The sequence below is a fragment of the Fukomys damarensis genome, unplaced genomic scaffold (genome assembly GCF_012274545.1).
Source record: "Fukomys damarensis isolate Sample0158 unplaced genomic scaffold, DMR_v1.0_HiC HiC_scaffold_16, whole genome shotgun sequence".
Lineage (NCBI taxonomy): Eukaryota > Metazoa > Chordata > Mammalia > Rodentia > Bathyergidae > Fukomys > Fukomys damarensis.
Genome location: NW_022900928.1, coordinates 97988351 through 98010565, shown reverse-complemented (window position 1 = coordinate 98010565; position 22215 = coordinate 97988351). Strand labels below are relative to the sequence as shown.

Here is a 22215-nt window from a genome sequence, read left to right as displayed (position 1 = left end):
TTCTACTTTTTCAAAACTTCAAGGCAAATTTCCACAATGTGTAATATCTTATTTTCCTAGAGATGCAATGATTCATTCAGGCACAATGTGAACAAAAAAATATATTACTTTAACTTGCTGGGCACCCATTTTCTAAGTGGAAAATGTAAGAAGTGGGCCATATCAGCAGTTTCAGGGTCAGTTGGAAAAGCTCCCAGAGCAATGTCAACCACAGTATGCAGGGCATGGGCAGCTGAAACTCTTGTTCTTCCAACAAGCAGCCGGAATCCAAAGGATCAGACTGCTTGCTGCTCTAGTGGGCGGGGCCAGAGCCCTCCCAGGTCCCCTGCAGCCTGGAGCAACTCCTGACTCTGAGCAGGGAGGTTGGTCCACCCTGCTGTGTCACAATGAAAGGCAGGCATTTATGGGGTACACTGCGACACTCCAGCACATTACACGCTGTGCTCAACAAATCCGGGTAATTCACAATTCTGTCTCCTTATCATTACTTCATGTTTGGAGCCTTTCAGCTCCTGGTTCTCTCCTGGTTCTCTATAAAATATGTAATAAACTACAGCCCCCACATCCTGCTGTGAGACGTGAGAGCTTATTCCTTCCGCAGGTGTTCGAGTGATCGTTATCCAACCCTCTTCCCCTCCCTCCCCTCCCCAGTCTCTACTAATCAATAGTATACATGTCAGTCAACTTTTTTTAAAGCATCTCTATACCTCACTTTTTTTTTTAATTTAAGGAGAGAGAAGTGCTAACTGGCCCAATCTGATCATTACACATTGCACACAAGTACTGAATTATCATAGATACGTACAATTAAAATGATTAGGAAGGGCTAAAAATGTAGCTCAGTGGTGGCACACTTACCTAGCATGTACAAAGCCCTGAGTGTGACCTTCAGTAGTGCCCAAAAAACCCATCAAAAAAAGTTGTATTATCTTTGACCAGGAAGCTGATGCAGGAGGATTACTGTAGCTTTGGAGTTTGAGAGGGCAGCCTGGGCAGCAGAGTAAGACCTCATTTAAATAATAATAATAATAGTAATAATAAAGAATAGTTTACTTTTTCAAGGTAGGCATTGTGTGAGTTAGCTTTGGAGTTTGAGAGGGCAGCCTGGGCAGCAGAGTAAGACCTCATTTAAATAATAATAATAGTAATAATAAAGAATAGTTTACTTTTTCAAGGTAGGCATTGTGTGAGCGGCTTTTCTTTCTTCTGTACAAGAGGAAGGGTAGACCGGATATAAACAACTGCTCCCTGCTTTAGGACTGCAAAGGAGGGTGGCTTAACATTTGACAGGATCTGAAAGTATCCAGGTATACAGCAACAGGGCACACCTCACAGTAGATGGAATTTCCATTTTCAATTTTTACCAGCAATCAACATTCTCCTCTGCACAGCTATATACTCTCACACACACATAAAGATCTACACACTACAAGGCACTTCCACACAAAAACGTCTATATAGAAAAAATTACTTGACTTAAAGGTGTGGCACAATTACCTGTCATTGATTGGTTAACTGATTGATTATAGTGCTAGGGATTGAACCCAGGGCCTTACTCACGGTAGGCAAATGCTCCACCAATGAGCTATATTCCTAGCCCCTACTTGACTTTTAAAATCATTACTTTTAACCCATTCCTTTTTATATGCATAAAGCACAAGCACAGATAGGCCATATGTATATTTTTCTGTTAAAATAGAATATTATATATCAGGCAAGATTAATCATAAACAAGTCTTAGGATATCTTGAGACTGCCATAACAGTGTCTCCTAGACGGAGAGGCTTATAAATATCAGAAACTTGTTTCTTACACTTCTGAAGACCCGAAGTCTAAGTTCACAGTGCCAGCATGGGTCCCAGTCAGGGTCCTCCTCCTGGTCCCCAGACAGCTTCTCACTGTGAGGAGAGAGGAGTAAAGGAGTTGCCCAGGGCTCTTTAAGAAGGGCACTAATTCCAGCCTCATGACTTTATGACCTCCTGGAGAACCCGCCTCCAAAAATCATCACAGGTGTTAGTATTTAACATGAGTTTATAGAAGGCCTCTATCTACAAAAACACGTGAAAGCATTTTTTAATTCAGAGAAATAGTAATCTAGATGTTTTTGAAGAAACTACTCTGACTCCGGGTATCTGTTTTGAAGTCAGACATATCCATATGGTGTGAACCCAGGGGTCTTTGCCAGCCGGTCGTAAGAGGATATTAGGAACCTCTTCCACTTGGGGTTCACATCCACCCTCCCTAGCTCCAGCCCAACCCCTTAGAGGGGTTCTTCTCATACATAAGGCAGTGATCAAGTCGCTCCAGGCCTAAAATCCTTCTGTGGCTCCTCAAGCTAAGAGTGAAATCCACACTGAGAGCTTGCCGGGAGGTTTTGGCAGGGGAGCGTAGCTACTCCTACATCCTTGTTCAGGGAAACGGTCCTCCTCTATAGGGGTGGTCACTGTCTTCCGCAGAGCACACGGCTTGGGAGGGACACACACGGACCAGTGCGGGAGGAGGGGGACACCAGCCTTGCCAGTCAGATCAGCCAGTCAACCCTGGAAATCAATAGAGTGATAGATGTCACAGCCAGGTGGCCCTCACATCTGAAACCCATATTCTGGATGACCAACAACTCTGCAGTTGGACCCCACACACTTCTCTTGCTTTTCCTCCTGCACATCCTCCACACAAACCCAGTTCTTAGTGATCTCACTTCCTGATCAAGCCAGGCCCTTTCCATACTGCCTGCCTGCTTCTGTTGTTGATATTCCCATGTCTAGAACATTCCCCTCCTGCAAAGCAGACATGCTGTGAACAGTAGTAGCTCAAATGTTGGGTCCCCTCCCTGGTCCCATCTGAGGTCCTGTACTGGGTAATATATTCCTGATTCTGTATTTTTTTTTAAAGTTGCCCTCTAAGTATTTGCATTTTAGGCCCATCAACCTGCATTGCTTCTCTTCCTCCTCCTGACTAGACCCACTGGGTTTACTGGGTTTGGTCTTCCAAGTCAAGCCATCTCCTCCTTTCTGCATGGTTACACAGTTTTACACACACACACTTCCCCAGCGGATGGTGCTCACCTCAACACCAGGACTGTGAAAAAGATTCCCTCCTTAGCCAAACTCTAGCCAGGCTCCTCTGCCCTCTCTTCCTGACCTGGCCTTCAGCTTGGCCTATGGCAACTACAGACTCTCAGCACAAATGATTCCACCCACGTCCCTCCTCTCACATTAGAAGATTTGAAAAAACACACAATTTCTAAAAGCTCATGGCTGCATGCCACGGATGAAGGGGAGAGATGGGAGACACAGCTAGGGCTGAAGAACACAGCCTCCGGCTGGGAACATCGTGGACACCACACCACGGAGCCATCCCCATCCAGACGCATCAGTGAGAGAGCTGGAGCAGCAGCGCAGGGAATCTGGGCCTCTAACCTAAGTCCTGACGATAGCAGGGCTCTGAAGTGCTGTGCTTTCGTCCTTCCTTCCAGGCTCTTGTCCTGAACAGAGAACTAGACAGGAAATGAGGTAGCCAGGTTTTACCTGTATTAAAGGTAAGAAAAGAAGGGGAAAGAAGTCTGGGCTATAGAGTGAGTGCAAGCCAATTAAAGCAGGAGAAGAAATACGTTCTCCAGAGCGCAGGGCAAGCTGAGAAAGAGGAAAAAAGGAGTGGCCAGGAGGCCAATGGCCCCCATCCTTTATAACCTCATGATGACGTCAGCTCTAGGCCACCCTATCAAAAACCTGCTTGATCTCGTGCCAGAAAAACCCAAAATAGCATTCTCTGATTGGCACCAGGGCTTGGAAGCTGTTGTGCTCATGTGTCCTGCATTGCCGTGATTGCGAGCTCAATTTGCTCAGCCACTTTGCTATGCTGTAATCTCCTGCTTCACTGGGACAGCAGGAAACCCTTCCAATACACCCTCCTACTGGGCCTATACTGCACACACACACACACACACACACACACACACACACACACACGAACAGTACTTTGTCCAATGGATGCCCGAGCTCCATTCCTTCTCTTACTCGTTCCTTTTAGCCCAACACTGCCCCACTGAAGAGGCCCATTGCAGTTCTGCCCAATGGACGGCAGTGGGAAGAGCGATGCGGACTGCCTAGGAGTCACTGCTGGTGGTGGAGATGGGTGGAAAATGCCAGCACACCCAGTGGCAGGGCGCTGCCTGCTGGGACCTGAGAATCTTCTCTAGGCAGCTCGTGATGTCCAGGCACACGTAGCATAGCAGCGTCCAAAGAGCTGCGAAAACCTGAAGAAGAATGAAACTCCACACAATACAACGCCTGGCTTTCAACTGCGGGCCTTTCTTCTCCGAAGCACACTTATAAGGTCGCTGTTTGTAAATAGTTGTTAAAACTACTGAAAATGAAGCCCAAATTTAAACAAACAACAGCAACAACAAAAAACTGATTACAAACAATAATTGATCGTGGCCAGATGGATACCCAGCCAATAAGGGAGCCAATAGTGCAGGTGGCGATGTGCCCCTCACACACTACAAAAGTGGAGCTGGGTGATTCCTGTATTTGCAGAAGCCCATTTCTCCTTCCCACTGGAGCTGACCAGAGCAAAAGTGCAATTCTCATACTTCTATCCCAGACATGGCCCTTCCTATGGAGAAGGACTAAGAGCCTGAGTCACCATAAAGGCAAGCAAAATCCCTGTTCTCACTGGTTAAGCAAGTGGCTTCTTTCCCAAACTTTGTATTGTTATAAGCGATATATGAAGTACCAAGAATGAATTCCCCATTTCCCCCCCAGCCAATTTTTTTTTTTTTTTTTTGGTACTGGGGATTCAACTTGGGTCCTTGAGCTTGCAAGGCAGGCCACCGAACTGCTGAGCTAAATCCCTGGCCCTCCCCCAAAATTAGACCTAACCAGAAAGTAATCAGTCTCAAAAGCTAGAGATCAAAAATCCCAGCCCCCACCACGGTGCCTTGCCTGCCTGATAAGAGTGGCCACTGAGCAGGAGATAGTAAGGATAACTGTCTTCACGACCCTGGCTGTCACTATGGTAATGGCCGGGGCTTTGTTTCTAGTATGTGGCATTCTGGAAAGACACAGCTGTGGGAAAAGCAGAAAGATCAGGGATTTCCAAGGATGAACAGACAGGGAAGAGAGGATTTTTAGGCAGGGAAATGACTCTGTATCGTGTGTGGATTCACATCCTTACAAACTTGTCCAAACCTATAGAAGATACAAGGAGAATGAACCCTAATGTAGACTACGGACTTGAGGTGATAAACCACTTATCCACACTAGTGTAAGGAATGGGTGGGGAAGAGGATTATGGAGGAGACTGCATAGGTAGGGCAGGGCATGTAGGAAATTATCTGGGGCTCCCCCCAACTTGCTGTAAACCCCAAACTACTCTAAAAATAAAATATACTGCTTCAAAAGCATCTGGAAGTCTTCTCATCACCCAGGAGAAGGGTGGTATTTAATGCATCAAGATAAATACCCTTGAATTTAAACTCTCCAATGACAGAACACTCATAGAAGGATAATGTGGGTGTCTTATGTACTAGCACCAGAGTTTAAGGCCTAAATTAGTGCATCAAGTTTGTTCTCAGGAATGCTTATTAAGATCAATTATTAGGATAACTATAAGTCGCTCATTTACACTTTGAGAACTTCACTCTTTTATTTTGGGAAAATGTACAACATATTGCAATGTCAGCCCAGCCCTTCCCCCTGTGAAGTTTTATTATAGCCTGGGCTTGACCCCAGTTTTCTGGACCCCTGTGGTGTGTAGTTCATCATATTTATCAGTTATTTCACTCGGCCCCTGCAAAGTCCCCTCATTGCACTCTGTTGTCCCCAGTTCCCTTGTTCTTCTGCCACCATTCCCTAGGCAGTCATGTGAGTCCCTGCAGGTGCTTGTGTAAAATGTGAGCTATCAAAAGCCCAGACACTTGCATTTACATAACTTTCATCTCATAGTGACACTTGTTTTTGAGATCCACAGAGGCTGCTGTGTGAGCAGCATCCAGAGATCCCAACTGCCACGCCAGGTTCTATCCCAGGGGTTGCCTCTTCATCTCCTGGGTGATGGACTCCCCCAGTCATCTCCGAGCCCCATTCCATGGCACACCGGGATGAAAATCCTACATGCTCCTTCGTGGGCCTGTGACTGAATACCCCTGGGAAATAACGCCAGATGCCATATAGCTGGGGTCAAGGAGAAATCATTATTTACATGAAGTCCTCTGGGATAACCGGCCTTTCAAACGGAAACACACGGATTTCACTGTTTTCCCACTGAAATTGAAATCGACATCTCTTTGTTTCTTTCCAGCTCCCCATTTCAGGGCAGACACCAGCCATGTCCACGCCGCGACCATGAACGATCTGCGTAGCTTGCCCATTTTTAGGTACTGGATAGATTTACTGCATTCAATTTCACTTTGAATCTGAGAAAGCATTACTTTTGATGTGCATAAGAGTTAGCATTTTCTTTTAATGTGACTTCTTTTAAGACAGCCATAAATAAAATCCTTGGAAGCATGCATTTTAGTTGAATTAAAAAATAAAATTTACCCCCTGTTGCTATATTCCTGGCTATAGATAGATTTTTCACCTTCAGATATGCCAGGGCCCTGCCAAAATTGGGAAGAGAAAAAGGAGGGATATGCACTCAAAAGGACAGCTCTGTGATGGACTTATTTACAACTGTGACGCCACTGTGTATTCTTCGGAAAGTCCACCCTAGCAGTGACAATAAACAATAGGACCAGGTTACAAGGCTAAGTGACACCAAGAGACATGCCAAACTGGTGGGAAAACTTTCAAAATCATTGTCTAGGAACTGAAGATATTTTGGATCATTCTTACCCTGTAAGACACTGGAATGTTCATGCTAGGTAGGCAGGGTTTTTCTTTTAATAATTTAGAAATTACTTTTAACATTTTAAAATAATTTCCTCAAACTTGATATACCAATGCAAGAGCTAACTTCTCTAGGAAGCAAGCAAACTCTCCTGCCTGCACCTCCAGTTTGTATTTAGAAATGGCAGATTGTCTTCAGGAAGCCCACTTTGAAAAATAAAGACATAGATAAACTAAAAGAAAAGAGGAGAAAGATACAGTTGTTATGGCTTGTGTCTAAGTGTCCCCCCAAAGCCTCATGAGGTCACAGGTGGGGAGTTTCAAAGGTGGCTGTAGGGTGTGTGATGCTGGGATTAAGAGCGTGTCCCACCCTGGGTGTGAGTGGCACCACTCAAAAGGCCTGGATGGAGTATCAAGCGACAGAAAAAGAAGCTGCTTTGCTACTTTGCTGCCTTCTGCCTGCCCTGCTTTGCCGTGGACTATTTCTCTCTGCAATTCCCCTCTGCCTTGAAGCCAGCTGACTATGGACTGAAACCTCTACAAACTGAAAGCTGAAATAAACTTTTCCTCCTTTAACTTTGGGTGTCGGATAGTTTTTCTCAAGCACTGAGAAAAGTAACCACGACAATGATGCTAACACTCATCAAAAGAAAGTTGGAATAGTTAAAATAATTAGTATAAATTAGTTAAACAAATTTCAGACAAAGTAGACTGCAGGATAAGGAAATTTATCAGGATAAAGGGGGCACTGTGTAACGATAAAGGGGCTAATTCTAACAATCCTTCATGTGTATGTATCTAACAGCAGAGCATAAAAAAATGCACGAAGCAAAATCTGATAGAACTGAAAGCAGAAATAGACAAATCCATTATTACAGTTGGAGACTTCACAGTCCTTGATCAGAAACTGACAGGACCAGAAGGCAGAAAGTCACTAAGGATTAAGGCGAACTAAACAAACCCATCAATCAACTGGATCTGATTGACATTTATAGAATACTTGATCCAACATCAACAGAACACATTTCTCTCTAAGCTCACATGGAACACTCATCAGGGTAGACCACATCTGGGCCAGAAAACACACCTTAACAAATTTAAAAGAACACCTCCATGTTCTTCAGTCACTATGGTACACAAAACAATAGACACCATTAATGTGAAATGTATCTTGCTAGTCAAGGAAAATGGAGTTCATCTTTTAAAAAGGAATGAATTAGACAATTTACTGTGAAATAATGTTTTTGTTGATGATTTAAAAACCTGAGTTTGAATTTTTTCAGAATCAAAAGAGAAAATTGGTCTGTATCTCTGCCAGTTTTCTGTTCCCCTTCTTTTGCACAATGGGAAAACATCCCAGCTCCCAACGGATCCATTTCCCTGTGATGCTCAGAACCCAGCCCCCTTTCTCCTTTCTCTTCTGAGTCACTCAAAGCCTCCTCACCCTGGCTCAGCCTCAGCAGCACACAAACATTATCTGATAGTTGCTAAGGTGGCCAGATTTAGCAAATGAAAAGACAGATGCCTAGGTAAGTTTGCATTTCAGAAAAACAACAAATAATATTTTCACATGTGTGACCCAGGCATATCTGGGGCACACGTAAAACTCCTTGTGTATCTGAAATTCAAATTTATTTAGGTGTCCCATATCTTATCTGGCAATCCTGTCATTTATCCTACATCCCTACTTTCCAGTTACAACTTCATGTCTCTGGGCCCCTACTTAGCAAATCTTCCAGAAGAGCTAAGTTCATTTTTCTTGTTCTCATCCTCCTTCATCCCCTCTCCATGTTAGCCCCTTCTCTGGCACTCCACCAAAACCAGTCTCATCAGGATCCCTGGTGACCTCCACATTAGTCTATAGCCTCCCAATTGGGGCAGGACCTTTGTCTTACACCGCGTGATCCAAATCCTCAGTGTTTGTGACAGTATCTATCACATAGCTTCTGCACCATAGATATCTGTCTAATGAATGCGTTCATGTACCAGTAGTGTTTAGTGAATTTATTTGCTGTTCCACGAGATGTTCATGGAAATACCATTTGCTCTTTCATACAAGTAACATGCCCTGTGGGGGCTGCCCTACTGATTATACCTAAAGTCGGCTGTAAGCAGTGCAGGCTATAAAGAGTTAACCCCACAATTGGCTTGTTTTGATAAGTGAGTCTGGCCAAAGTGTACAGGCTGAGGTCAGAGTGACTTGCAGCCTCACTGACTCCGGGGAAGGTTTCAGTCCCACATGACTGCAGATCCAGAAATATCCCATGCAAAGCTCCATTTCCCCTCCAGGTATGAAGGTGCTTACCTCCCATCTCACAGGTTCATACAGATCTTGGCAAACAGTTAGGAGAAAGGCAGACTTTGGGCCCAGACAGGCAGCACTTCTGCTGGAGAACATAAAAATGAGAAGGAAGCTTAATGCTAGGAGAGCAAAGTCTTTCCTGGAGGACATGAGGGAAAGCCTGTACTGAGAATTTTTACGTTCTTTGAACTGGGCCGATCACCTGCCTTTCATGACATATTAGTTCTGTGTTCTAGAATACCATAAAGCACACTGACCCCCCTTCTCGTGACAACACTGCAGATATTTGAAGACCATTTCTCTGCTACAAGACTTCACTCCTTCAGGAGTAAACACCTTTAAACAAACACCTGATTTCCTGATTTCTTGCTCAAATAAAATACTTTCCAGTTCTGCCTTTCTGGCTGCCCTTCTCTTCCTCCACCCACCTCACCAGCATTCCTCTCAGAATACGTAACATAAGGGATGGAGATTTAGCTCAGTGGTTCTGCCGCCTGCTTTGCAAGTGCAAGGTCCTGAGTTCAATCCCCGTACCCCCTCCAAAAAAAGAACAAAACATGTAACATAAATCCCTCACGTAATCGGCAGAGGAGAAATCCATATATTCCGTTACTAGGGCACTAGAGTTCCCTTCACGGAGTCTAAGTCTGGGTTGATCTTTTTAAAATCCCTAGTATTCCTAATGACCTCCAACATGTCCATTGATATCATCTTTTTTTCTTTTCTTTTTTTTGCATTTACAAGGCAGGCAGTGGAACCGCTGAGCTAAATCCCCGGGCCTATCCTCATCTTTTCTCATTAACTGGTATCTCCTTTATCCTACGGAGGGGTATTTGAACCTCAAAACACTTTACATTTAATAATAAAATCACTGTCAATTCTTTGGCCTTGTGTTTTAGCTTTTCTAAAGCCTTTCTAAAACTTCGAGGCATATGAAATTCAATAAGTAACTCTGAACCCATCGATGTGAAGAGCATATAAATATTTACAACTTCTGAGGTCTAGGGACAATGGCCACCTAAGGTGAAACCTTAATTATCCTCAAAGGGGATGATGCCTGGCCACTTTGTCAGAGGGCAAAGCCTACTTCTGGCTCTGAGAAATAAGAGATGCTGCTCCCGGGTTGGTTCTGTGGCCAGTGTATGGGGAGGAAGGGGGACCGGTCCAGGCTGGAAATACATGATGGAATGTTGCAGTGTATGCCCAGTTGGCAGGCAAGGGTGGTCCCACAGTCAAGGGAAGACACTGAAGCAGACATTTTTCATGACAGTCCCTCCAAGGCAGTGTGTTTGCTGAAGTCTCAACTTTGCATTAAAGCCAAAGGCTACAAATTGAGCATTGCTCTCTGGATCCAGCCTGCCTGCCTCCAAGCTCTCAGCCCGAGGACTAAGAAGCCCCATACAGTGTCGGCCAGCTGTCCCCACTGGAGTGCGGAAGCGGGCACAAGAGGTGGGCTGTTATGGTGCTAGCGCTGCTGTTGAGCAAGCAACATTCACCTTCAGCAGTCCCATCCCCAGGGCCTCTCCTGACCATTCTCTCCAGACCACACCTCCCACAAATTCCAACCCCCCGGAAGCCAAATCAATAGCTTACTGTAAGGTCAGTTAGCAAGCAAGTCATCCTGATCAGTCTGATCACAAACAAGATTAAGTTGGCTTACATTTTTTAAAAAATATACTTGAATTTTTATACTAGTTATCTCTGGGGATAAAGTTATACTGGTTTTTATTTCCTTCATTTCTGCTAATCTGCATTTTGACCAGGAAAGGCAGAACAAACAAGGTGGGTATCAGTGAGCTGGTATGTGATGCTGATTTAAATTTGGTTGTGTCTTCTATATTTTTTAGCGTTTCTTCTCCATTGTGAGTCAAACATATCTCACCAGGAACTCAGAGAGGACAATACCTGAGAGTCAAACACACACCGTTCTTGGGTGACTTCTTTTCCTCACTCGGAGCTAGATCCAGATCTTGCCCACTTGTTTGGAGTCTGCTAAATGGAATATCCCTATGCTCTTCCAAAGCAGCCACCGTGCAAAACTCCTATCGGAAACCAAGACTGATGCTTCTGCATGCTGAACTTCTGAAACCTCATTTCAGCGTGTAAGTCCTTCCCTCTTTTAACTTGTTGCAGTAACATTTTCTTTAAAGCTATCTTAGAACTTTTCCATGCTGAATGGAAGAAGTCACGGACCTAAGGTACAGCCCCACATCACAGAACCCAAATCCCAACACAGGCACACACGTCATCAGGATGCCAAAGGAGACATCCACAGTTCCAGCTCTCCAAAGTAATGTCACAGTATTAAGTTTCCCAGACAGGCTCGGGTTTTACCCTTCTGTAATGCTACCATACAACACAACTACACAAATGCGGTTCACCTAGATGTGTGGCTGTAATTTTTCCAGGATTTAACACTAGAAATATCAAGCATACACCACCTTTCCCACTTACTCCAGACTGGGCAGAGGGCATGGCCAGGCAAGGGCTGGAGATCTGTAGAGGATAAAAACTGCTAGATAAAGAAGGAACAGCCCCAAAATAAGGACTCATTAAAAATCTAACTCAGGACCAAAGGACCTCCCCTTCTTGTTTATCTTTCTTGTTTTATTTTTACCTTGAGCTGTACTTGGTAAATAGAAGTAAGTAGAAGAGAAGAGAGGTATTTGTGGTTCAAATTCCATCTGCTGTCAACTCGAGTTCAGGCTGTGGGAATGAGACCTACCTGACCTTTCTTCTAAGCCTTGCCTGCTTCTAGTGACTTCCTGTTCTTCTATTGCTTTGAACCTGTTCTTTCAGAGCACATAAAATCTCATAGGTAGTCAGTTCTATCAGTTCCCACGGTGCTTCTGCTTTTTAATCTAAACCCACATTTATTAAAACATGAAATATATAAATAAAACAATGCATGTAATACATATAAAACATAATATATAATTTGTTCATGTGTGTGGTGCTGGGGGTGGACCCGAGAGTCCTGTGCATGCTAGACAAGTGCTCTACCACTGAACAACATATACCTCCTGCCCAAGATAGTCTAAAACTGTCATATTTCTGTAGCTACATCTAAAATATCAAAATATATGACCATCATGTATATGTTTTTTGTTTTTTTGGTTTTGTCTTTTGAGACAGGGTCTCACTATGCAGTTGAGACTGACCTGGAACTCACTATGTAGCCCAGGCTGGTCTCAAACTCACAGCGATACACTACATAATTGTCTTTTGAGACAGGGTCTCACTATGCAGTTGAGACTGACCTGGAACTCACTATGTAGCCCAGGCTGGTCTCAAACTCACAGCGATCTTCCCTGCCTCAGCCTCCCAAGTGCCACCACGCCCAGCTTTATATGTATATTTTTAATTCCCTCATTTTTCTTTTGAAGATTTTTGATGCAGTTTGCTTGAACTTCCATAATGTTCTGTTCTTAGGGATTTTTAAAAAATGCTTGTAAACATTTGAAAAATTCCTTTCATATATTCTGGTTTTTCTATTTTTAGTTTTGAATGACCCTTCTGGTTGATCTCACGAGCTGCTTCATTTGCCGATGCTAGAGACTGAACCTAGGGCCTCACGGGCTCCGCAAAGGCTTGGTCACCGAGCTCCTCTCTTCTGCCAGACTTGGAATCGTTAACTGAGGCTCCAGGATCCACAGGAGCCAGGTACCCTGAGAAGCTCTGCCAATTTAATGCTGTAGAGACACAGGACAAAACTATAGTGGACCCTGCGAGCTTTAGCCTGTACCACATTAGTTTCTTTTTATATTGTTAAAAAATTTAAATTTAGAGAAGTTATAAAAACAGTGCAGAAAGTTACTGTATACCTTTGCCACAGTTGCCCCTATGAAAGTCTCAATAACCATAGTCAAGAAGCCTTCTACAAAACTGTTAACCAAACTACCCTTGTTGGCTCCCCTGAGTGCTTTTGTCAGAGCCCTTTTCTGTTGTCCTCATCCCTGGATTCCACATTACATTTACTTATTATGTCCCCTGTGATCTGAGTTCCTTGTGCTTTTCTACGGTGCCCAGGGCTTCTCCTTTGCTTGGGTTTCATAAACAACTCCAGGCTTATCCTATTAGCTTTCAATAGTGTATGGACTTTGATCTGCTCATTTGTCTAAACTGTTGAGTCCTAATCTTTTAATTCCAAAATGAATCTGCTCTTAGTAGAGTGCATTGGTTTGACTGGTGAGTAGCAGTAAAGCAGAAGAGACAGTAGAGGGAGTGGCAGAGGTAATGAGAGTGAAAACATTTCTGCAAATCCCACACTGAATGGGATACTTTCAATTTAATTCCTCAGCAAACAAAAGTACTAAGTGTTCTCTCCAGAGACACAGCATGAGAGAACCACAAGTTTACCTGATCCAACTCTTCAAGTTTTACAAATGAGAAAGTTATCATGTTGCAAAGGAAATAAACAGAAAATATCACGTAGACACCAATTCATACCATTTATTGACATTTCCATTTAAAATGCTAAGAAAGCTGTAAAAATTGTAAACATGGAAACCAAACACTTACATAAATTATTTCCAAAACTACAGCACATTATAAAACAGTGCAGCTAATTGGAGGATAGAAACATAACCGACAAAGAGAAGGGAGGGTTCAATTACTAAATTATATACCCATACTGAGATTTAAGTGCCCGTTTGAGACCAGCAAATTATGATTGTCAAGTTCAGGTTGCAGGATGGAAGCCACAGGTGGCTCCAATTTGCTCTGCACAGTTTCGTACATTAACAGTCATCATCTAAAAAGGAGGGTGCAGGAAGAATCAGAGCATGACCTTGAAAAGGAGGGGAGATAAGCCAGCACCCCAGCCAGAGCAGCTCCGTGGAGCTCCTGTTAATGCTGTCAGCGAGGCGGGGCAAGAGGGCAATGTCAGGAGCATTTCTACTCCACTTTGAAATGAGTCCCTGGTGCTTAGAGCAACTGAGTTAGGAACCACATCTCAGTTCTTCCTGCACCTCCCTCTTCTTTCTCCACATCTGCAGGGGAACAGAACAGGGTGTCTGGCTTGAATTTGGCCCTGGGGAGACAAGTTATGAATACTTGAAATCTGGTGGGCACGAGTAAAGATCGCTCCAAGTAGTCCCGGAAGAATGTTCTACATAATCAGTGAGATTAAAACTATTCCAATTTTCAGTTCAGTCCTTTGAACCTATTCACTCTTTCTTTAAATGTGAAGTGGTCTCAGAGCAGAAAAACCCCAGGGAAAGAAGGCAAAGCAAGGAGCCTGGATCATTACCTACCCGGTGGGACACAGATTTGGACCAGCGTTTATCAGACGAAGACATTCACTGCTTCTCTCACTTTCTGCACTGGTTCCTAACTGCTCCGTGTACCCAAAGGCATTTAATATTCTTTCCCTCCTTTAATGCTGCTGTGTGTTCATAGGACAATTGTTAAGTGTACTGCTACACACAAAAGCACGGATTTAGCACTGTGCCATGATGTTTCAGTGTTCAAGTCTTCTTAATAGTGGACAAAGGTGTCCTAGTTCAAATATCAACAATCACCTCCAAAAATGTCAAAAGAAACCAGAAATGTGCGTACTCCTTGTCCACTGGGTGACAAGTGTAAGCCTAAATATTTGATGAATGTTACAGCAGTGGCCCATAGAAGCCCCTCTACTGTTACAAGAAGAGTGTTTATAGCATGTTGGATTCAAAGTAAAAGCAAAGTTCCCAAAAAAATGTGTTTGTGCTCACGAGGCCTATCTGCAGGTTCAGAGGTGGCCTTCCTCGTGCTCCTGCGTGGGCCAAATGTGGATGAGCAGGCTCTGGTGATGAAGTTTGGAGCCTTGCTCTGGAGGCAGAAATGACCTGGCAAAAACTTCACTAGAGCTAAAGTTAATGTGAGACTTAAGACTGGGAGCCCCTGGCCCTGAGCCCAGAATCTCAACCAGCCTTCCTTCCCCATGTCAAGTGCATTCCCGTTTAAGAACCCAAGATGGAAGGCCAGGAGAGGCTTTCTTAATGATTAACTTGGCAAGCACGACCCAGCAGACCCACATCGGGGGACAGCTTGCTTAACAGAGCATGCACGAAGGCGTCATACAAATGCAGTAAACACTGGCCTTGCTCATGGGAAATGGGAGACTCAGACAGCAGAGACTGACTTGTTTCCGCCTCAAGCCTTCCAAGCACCCTCCACCTATGGTCTGCAACACAGGCTTCCTTTCCTGAAAAATCTGGCTGGCAAAAAGACTGCTGCTTAAAAGCCATGTGCCACCAAGATCAGGACACATTCTGAATTAAATAAAACTGCGAAGAAAATTTGTACGTAGCTGTAAAAAAAAAGCCAGATGCATTTATTTATAACCTGGCACACTCCACAAAGGACTCAGCATTGCTGAATGGTTGGCCATCAAGTCTGTTCTAAGCAGTAACCCTCAAAGTCATTCTTAGCACTACTTTTGTTCTTCCCACTGGACCCGCAGCAGTTCTTGGTACTCTCCTTTCCTTTCCCATGCTGGAGCTCCTCCCACGCTGGACCTTCACCAGTCTGGTCACTCATTTGTTCAATTACTGCCTCCTCACACTACTTACTCTTTGGAAACTCCCTGGGCTATCCCCATACTCATCCTCAATGACAGCCTACTCCAATCTCTACATCCTCCCCCAGGCCCATTCTTCCCCAGGCCACTTCACCCCAAGTCTGGGCAGCTGCCCTGTCTTCATCCAAGTGACTTCTATAGTTAACTTCTCCCCAGACCCCAGCAATTCCAGACATGCAGCTTCCATGACTTCTGAGTGCCCAATGCACTTATATGCTTTGAATGTTATGGATGTTTAAATTGTATGTTTATTAATGTCTTCCATCTTTTATACCCATCTATAAGATCTGAGTTAGAGTCTAAGATTTCGGAAGTCAGGACTTGAGTATGCTGACCTATTTGGTGCCAGACATAGCAGAAAATGAGGAACAGAAAGATGTTAGAGATGCTTTTTGAAAGGCATGGGAGAATGAGAAGAGTTTAAAAACAGGAATGAGGAAGATGAGTCATACCAAGCTTTCCACCTTGATCTGGTTGCTCTGGTGTAAACCTGTTCACCAGCAGATCACAGTATATATATCATACAGGCCACCCCAGGTCATTCACATGGAAAACATGCTACATTTTCACAGAGCTTTATGCTCCCTCCTCCAGGGATGTTTGCATACAGGATCATACCTGACACAACCAGAGATCCCAGGAGGCAGGTGGGGGACATCTGGACTTGACAGCGAGGGAAGGATGAGGTTCGGAGGAGCTTGACATAGTGGATGAGTGACAAAGTAGACTGCAAGATCACTTCTCCAAAATATTTTCTCAAAAACACTGACTCAAATTTATAGTTTGTTTTACCACTAGGACTTCTGAAACAGGAAAAAAGAACAGACCTAAAATTTAACTTTTTTTAGAGTGCTCCAATCAGTGGAATTCCAAAGCTACTCAGGATCAACAGGAGGGCTTTTAAGCAAAGCACACTTGACTAAGTGTCTGGAGACCACTGAGCATGGTGTGTCCCACAAAGCTAGCTCGTTCTGAGTGTGGTGACTGGCCAGCCTGTTGGGGCAGATGTCTAGGAAAAAACAAGTGCAAACCAGGTGTGCTTTTTTTTTAAAACAACCAACAGAGAGCTGGTGATCCCACAGGGCCTGTTCACACTGAATCACTCATCAGCAGCAGTTTACTGTGTGTCATCTTTGGTCTTGACATTAGTTTAAAGATGTATTGGTTATAAGAATAAAAATACAGGTAGACTCCCTTTATGGTGGTTGGAAAGGCATTAAAACTGTGGTCGCGGTTACATCCTTTGCAGTAGAGACCCATTTCTGCGACACACAAAGGAGGTAATCACTTTTAGGATACTCTGCATGCAAAACACTTATGACAAGGAGCAGAACCAGGAGAGAAAGGGCCGTTTATTCCATCTGCTGTCACAAGAGTTGAACTCATTGTAAGGGTCCATAATAAAACTGCATGGGTAGGTGAAAGTCTTAAAACCACATTCAGCAAACCTGATTTTTTTGAGTGACATAGAAAGAGGATCCTCCACTTTGTGAACAGTAAAGTATTAAACCAAGAACAAGAGGTAAGAAATCAAGCCTCAAAAGGGATCTTTTCTCCCATGTAAGTCGGAGCCTTTGGAAACAGCCTGATGGGAGCTGCTGGCTACACTTCAACTTCCCAGAACAGACCTGGAGATTCGGGTCCTGAGATTCTATGTCTATACCACGGACTTAATCGGTCGGCATGATCCTGGAACCAACAACTACACTCTGGAAACCTGTTAAAGCTGCCTCCAGGTTCTCAAAACTTACTGCAGATATTCAGATTTTGATTAGGCAGAATCCCAAATTTACCCCATGGTGTTGTTTAATCAAAAGTATGAGTTCATCTGCTAGAACAATGTACCTAGCAGGAATCTCTTCTGAATGCATGTATATCCTTTGAGTTTCACTCAGGCACCAGAATACAGATCAATGCTGTCTTTCTGGGAAGGAGGGAAATGGTGACTTTGGGGGTACATTTTAAGTGAGATCACCCTCCCTCTCCCTGGCCCGAAGTGCACCACACAGTTCTAACAGTCACTCAACAAATTAATAACAATAAAATCAGAATAGGGGCAACTCTCCTTTCCCTCGTAATCTCAGAACTCTTCTTTACACTTCTTGTTCTGTGACAAGAGGCTGGACTGGACCCAGTTCCAATTTCAGGTCTTGTACTCAGGGAATGTGATCGCTAGGGATGGATTTGGAACACCTGGGTGGACTTGTCAGCAACGATGTCTGCTTACATAAGATGTCTCCTTCAGGCGTGATATGCAAGCAAATCATCAGCAAAGTGCAAGGAGTTAGAGCGAGGACCCTGAAAGCCTCATTCTGTGGGACTGACCTTAATCGATGTGTGGAAGTGGGAGCCACCTGCACTTGCATGTGCCCAATTCTTAAAAGAGCAAATACAATTAAAAACGTAAATCTAAGCTTTGATATGTATTTTTGATTAACCAAATAAATAGCTCCCCCACTTTCCCCAAATTTGGGAATTATTTTTCTTTTTTCTTAGAACAAAATGAAACCTCCAACATGTTCTCCCATTGTAAAAGCCAAAGTTGCTTTTCACAGACAGAAAGGTGAAGGGGTTCTCGGAGCTTTAGCACCAGAAAAGGAAGAGGAAGAACGCAGGCGATGGCTTCGTTTGGAGTCATCAGGCTCTACAATCTAACATTTGGTTTCTCACTAGTAGCTTTCTTTAGAATTCCCCAACAGTCTTAGTATTGTTATTGTTAATATCGCTATTAAAATAAGTTCGTATGGAAGAAAACAGGGAAATCAGGCTGTTAATGAAATGTCTTCGAATCTCTCTTCTCGGAGAACAAAGCAGCAGGTGCATCATACATGTCAGTCTGAATCCCATGGAACAGCTCGGTTCCTTTCTGCCCTGTACCATCTACACATTTCAATATTCTGCCTTTTAAAAGGAGACTAACTTAGTAATTTTGTTAGCTTAGTTTGTGTTTCATTTTTGTGAAGTGCTGCTGGCTTTTGGCCAAAAATACATACATTTCCACTGAACCCGAGTGGTCACTAAATGGCCAACATAGTAAAACTATCATGAGTTGTCACATGAGTTATGGCAACATCTAAAATTGCAATTTGTTCCCTTACTCGGGCAGCATGCCCGGGAGATGCTGTTCTTCTTACAAACATCCACTCAGTCGATTTCCTTTTGGTCTTGCTTCCACGGGAAGCGGTTATCAGCAAACCTGTGCAGCAGGGCCCATCAGCTGTGGAAGTTCTGCACCGCGCTCTGTTTCTGGGAGAGCCGGAGCAGCTCCTCTCGGATTGCTTTGATTAGGGAAGCTGAGGAATGTCCCGGCTGGAGGTCTTCCGTGGAGCTGGTGGGGTAACCCAGCCCAGGGCCCTGCAGCCCTCGGTGGGGCAGATTCCCTGGAGGAGCTGAGGGCTCCCTGCCCGAAGTCCTTGGCACCTGAAACAGCGGTGAAGAAGAATACTCTTGATGTCCGAGCATGTGGGGCTGAAAAACATGGCAGATGTTACTGCACTTCCCACGTGAGGACAAGAGGGAAGGTCAAGTTCAAACCAGCACCTGAACGTCCTCCACCACCTCCCACCCACTACCTCAGCCCTCCACCAGGACCCTGCTGCCTGGTCTCTGTGCCACTGACTGGAGAGTACATGGGTGCAGAGAGGAGCTAGCCGGGGGCTGCTGGCCCATGGGGAGAACAGGTAAAGAAAGCCTGGGGAGCCCAAGTGGAAGAGAGCAGAAGCACCCCAGAGAGGTCAGAGGTCAAGGACACCAGCAGATGTGGCAGAAGGGCCACCCAGAGCCCCTTCCTCTGCCCTGGGCCCCAGGAACACATGCATGTGAATCACACTGGGACCACAGAACCACCTTCTGCCTCAGATATCTAGTGCGATCTTTGTGCGTGCGTGCTTGTGTGTGTGTGTGTGTGTGTCTACCATGTGCTTTCTAAAGCCTTCTCTTTAACAAGTCATCTATAGTAGACAATAGTTCTCTGATATTTGCAAAATAGAATGTGCTATTGATACGAATGTTACATTCTTCAGTGATTTTGTTTTTTACGTTTTTCACTGCAGAAAAAACATCTCAGGTCAGTACATTACATCAGTGTGTGGTCAGTGAACTAAATCTGTGCACTAAAAGAATAAATAACACTAACAGCAATTATTAATGAAAAGATGGCCTCCAAAGACCCAGGTTATTTATTTCTATATTTCACTTCTCCAAATTCCAGGAAAGAAACAATTCAAGTGAACATTATTGGATTTAATAGGAAAACCTAAACTATTTCATGAAACTAAATGAAGGCAGAAATGGGTACAATGAAGTCAGAAAAAGAAAAGTGTCAACAAACTTTAAGCAAATATTTAGATTGTAAGTCTAAGAAATGCCTTATTATAAAGCTAACTTCCTCCCACTGAGTGAAAGCCATTGGCCCCGAGAAGAATTCAGCATTACTGCCGAAAATGCAGAAGCTCAAAGAAAGATGAGGTATAATAATAAAGAGAAAGAGAAAAGCAACAGTTAGGCTTGTGCTTTCCTTTGTTAATACATCTTCCAAGGGCATAAAGTTCTCAAGAAAAACAGAGGAAAGCACCTGTAGAAATTCTGTGACCACAGTGAATGACCAGAGGGCTCAAAAGGAAGACTTGTGTCTTCCCACACCCACACCAAGTGCACGCTGCAAAACCATCCCTATACAGAGGTCACAGTGCAAAGACTATCAATAAGCCCATCACGAAGCACAAAAGCTAGGAATATTTATAGAGCCATCACACTGAAGACTAAGTCCAGATGTCATTCACCTTCAGGTTCAAATTCACTAAAGACCTGAGATCAGCCTCCTTTCCCAAAGAGGGAGGAAACTTATCACATAAAAAGTGCAAGCAAAAACACAGGTAAGGCGAAAATAGCAAGGGAGATGAAAGCTTTTTTTGAAGCACAGGTTTTAAAAACAGACCGTCAAAGGAGTGACGTGCTCAGGGGCTAGACAGAACGAGGACCCAAGGCCCAGATACTCACGGCCTCTCTCCGTCCAGGGTCGTCCTCACTGTAAGCAGGCCAGCCTGGGCCCCCATACTGGTTGCCTCTCACAGCCGGGATTTCCACCGGCTGTGCCCCAATCCTGCTGGCGATGCCTACCTGTGTTAGATGCTGGATCTGGGAGCCTAGAAGGAACACAGTACAGCGGGCTGGTGAGTGTTCAAACACAGTGCTCAGGCTGCTCCAGATACGGCATTTCCTAAACAAATGGGCCATGTGTGTCTTTCCCTACCTTTATGTACAGGGCTGCTCCTATTCCTGTCCTTACCAGAGGCCTGGGGGTGAAGGCTCACATTCTGCTTGTGTCTGCTGGTTTACAGCTAGGGTGGGCTTACTGACTGGAAAAAAGGAGCAAAAGGCTTGGAGCCACAAAGAGGAAGAAAGGTGGCTCCTTTGCACTTGTAGCTTTGAGATTCACAAGGAGCTGAATGTATAATAATAAGCTTTTTTTTAAATTAGGCAATGTTACAGTTTGTATCTAGATGACCCCCAAGAGCTTCAGGCCCCCTGTAAGTGGGGCTACTGGGAAGTGACTGGATAATGCGGCTGACAGTTGACTTGCTGTTAGGATCAGAGGTGGGTGTCTGGGGCGGTGCCTGGAAGGGCGGCACTTCCTCCCCTCACTCTGCTTTCTGTCTGCCGTGAGGTGAGCATTCCCTTCCACCATGCCATCCCACCTTGGAGCCACCAACAATGGACTCTACAAACTGCGACCCAAAGTCAACCTCTCCTTTAAATTGTGGGTATTGTGTCTCTAGGACAGAAAGAGTGACTAAGCCAGGCAAATACAATGTATTTATTTGAATTCAAAACATTATAGTCATTTATACTCACATTGTTCCCAGAGCTCAGCCAAAGCACAGGTGCTACCCATCACCCTGCGTGGTCAGCTGAGGGGCCACACCAGCCAGCTCCCTGGCCCTAACTCCCCTACCCTGGGATATCTATGGCCCTGTGTAGCTCTGAAAGCCGCGTGTTAGATGTTTTCCTCCCTTGTCAACTTTTGGCATATGGAAATATCTCTACACTGCAAATTAAAGGAGGGAGGAAAAAGATGATCTTTACTTAATTATTTTATTTGTTTACAGTTCTGGGGACAGAACCCAGGGCCTTGAGCATGCCGGGAAAGCACTCTACTAATGAGCTATACCCTAAGCCCTCAAAAGTGATCCTTAAGAACTTGTGAATTAATACACTTATCATCAGATTCATCAGCAATGTTCAGGTCCCAAGAGTTCACAGGGCTCTTCACCTCCTACTCCTGCTGTCTGGTGATCAACCTCAAGTAACCACCTACATTTTTAAAGCAAGAGCTCCTCAGCAATTTTATCTGGATATATAATGATAACTAAAGGTCACAGAAAATTGTCCAGACCTCTGCCACAGCAAGCAACTCTACGTAAACACTGTCCATTACTGAAAATTCATGGCAATATTAAAGCTGTATGGGCCTCTGGCACTGTCTGATCAGCAGACATCAGCCAAGCAGATTTTCCAAG

The 22215-nt window shown here is 44.3% G+C and overlaps 1 protein-coding gene across 3 annotated transcripts in view; it reads right to left on the bottom strand.

Moving 5' to 3' along the window:
- Window positions 1–13588: 13588 nt before the first annotated feature.
- The window catches only part of Kiaa1549 (KIAA1549 ortholog), a 140841-nt gene continuing 132214 nt past the window's right edge, over window positions 13589–22215 (bottom strand). For 2 of the 3 annotated variants that reach the window (XM_033764510.1, XM_033764511.1), the window contains exons 19-20: window positions 20696–20841; window positions 13589–19165 (exon numbers count right to left, since the gene is read on the bottom strand). In XM_033764510.1, the coding sequence (XP_033620401.1) occupies window positions 18911–19165; window positions 20696–20841 (401 nt within the window). In that variant the 3' untranslated portion in view covers window positions 13589–18910. The remainder of the gene's footprint in view (window positions 19166–20695; window positions 20842–22215) is intronic. The other variant, XM_033764512.1, reaches the window with a different exon arrangement.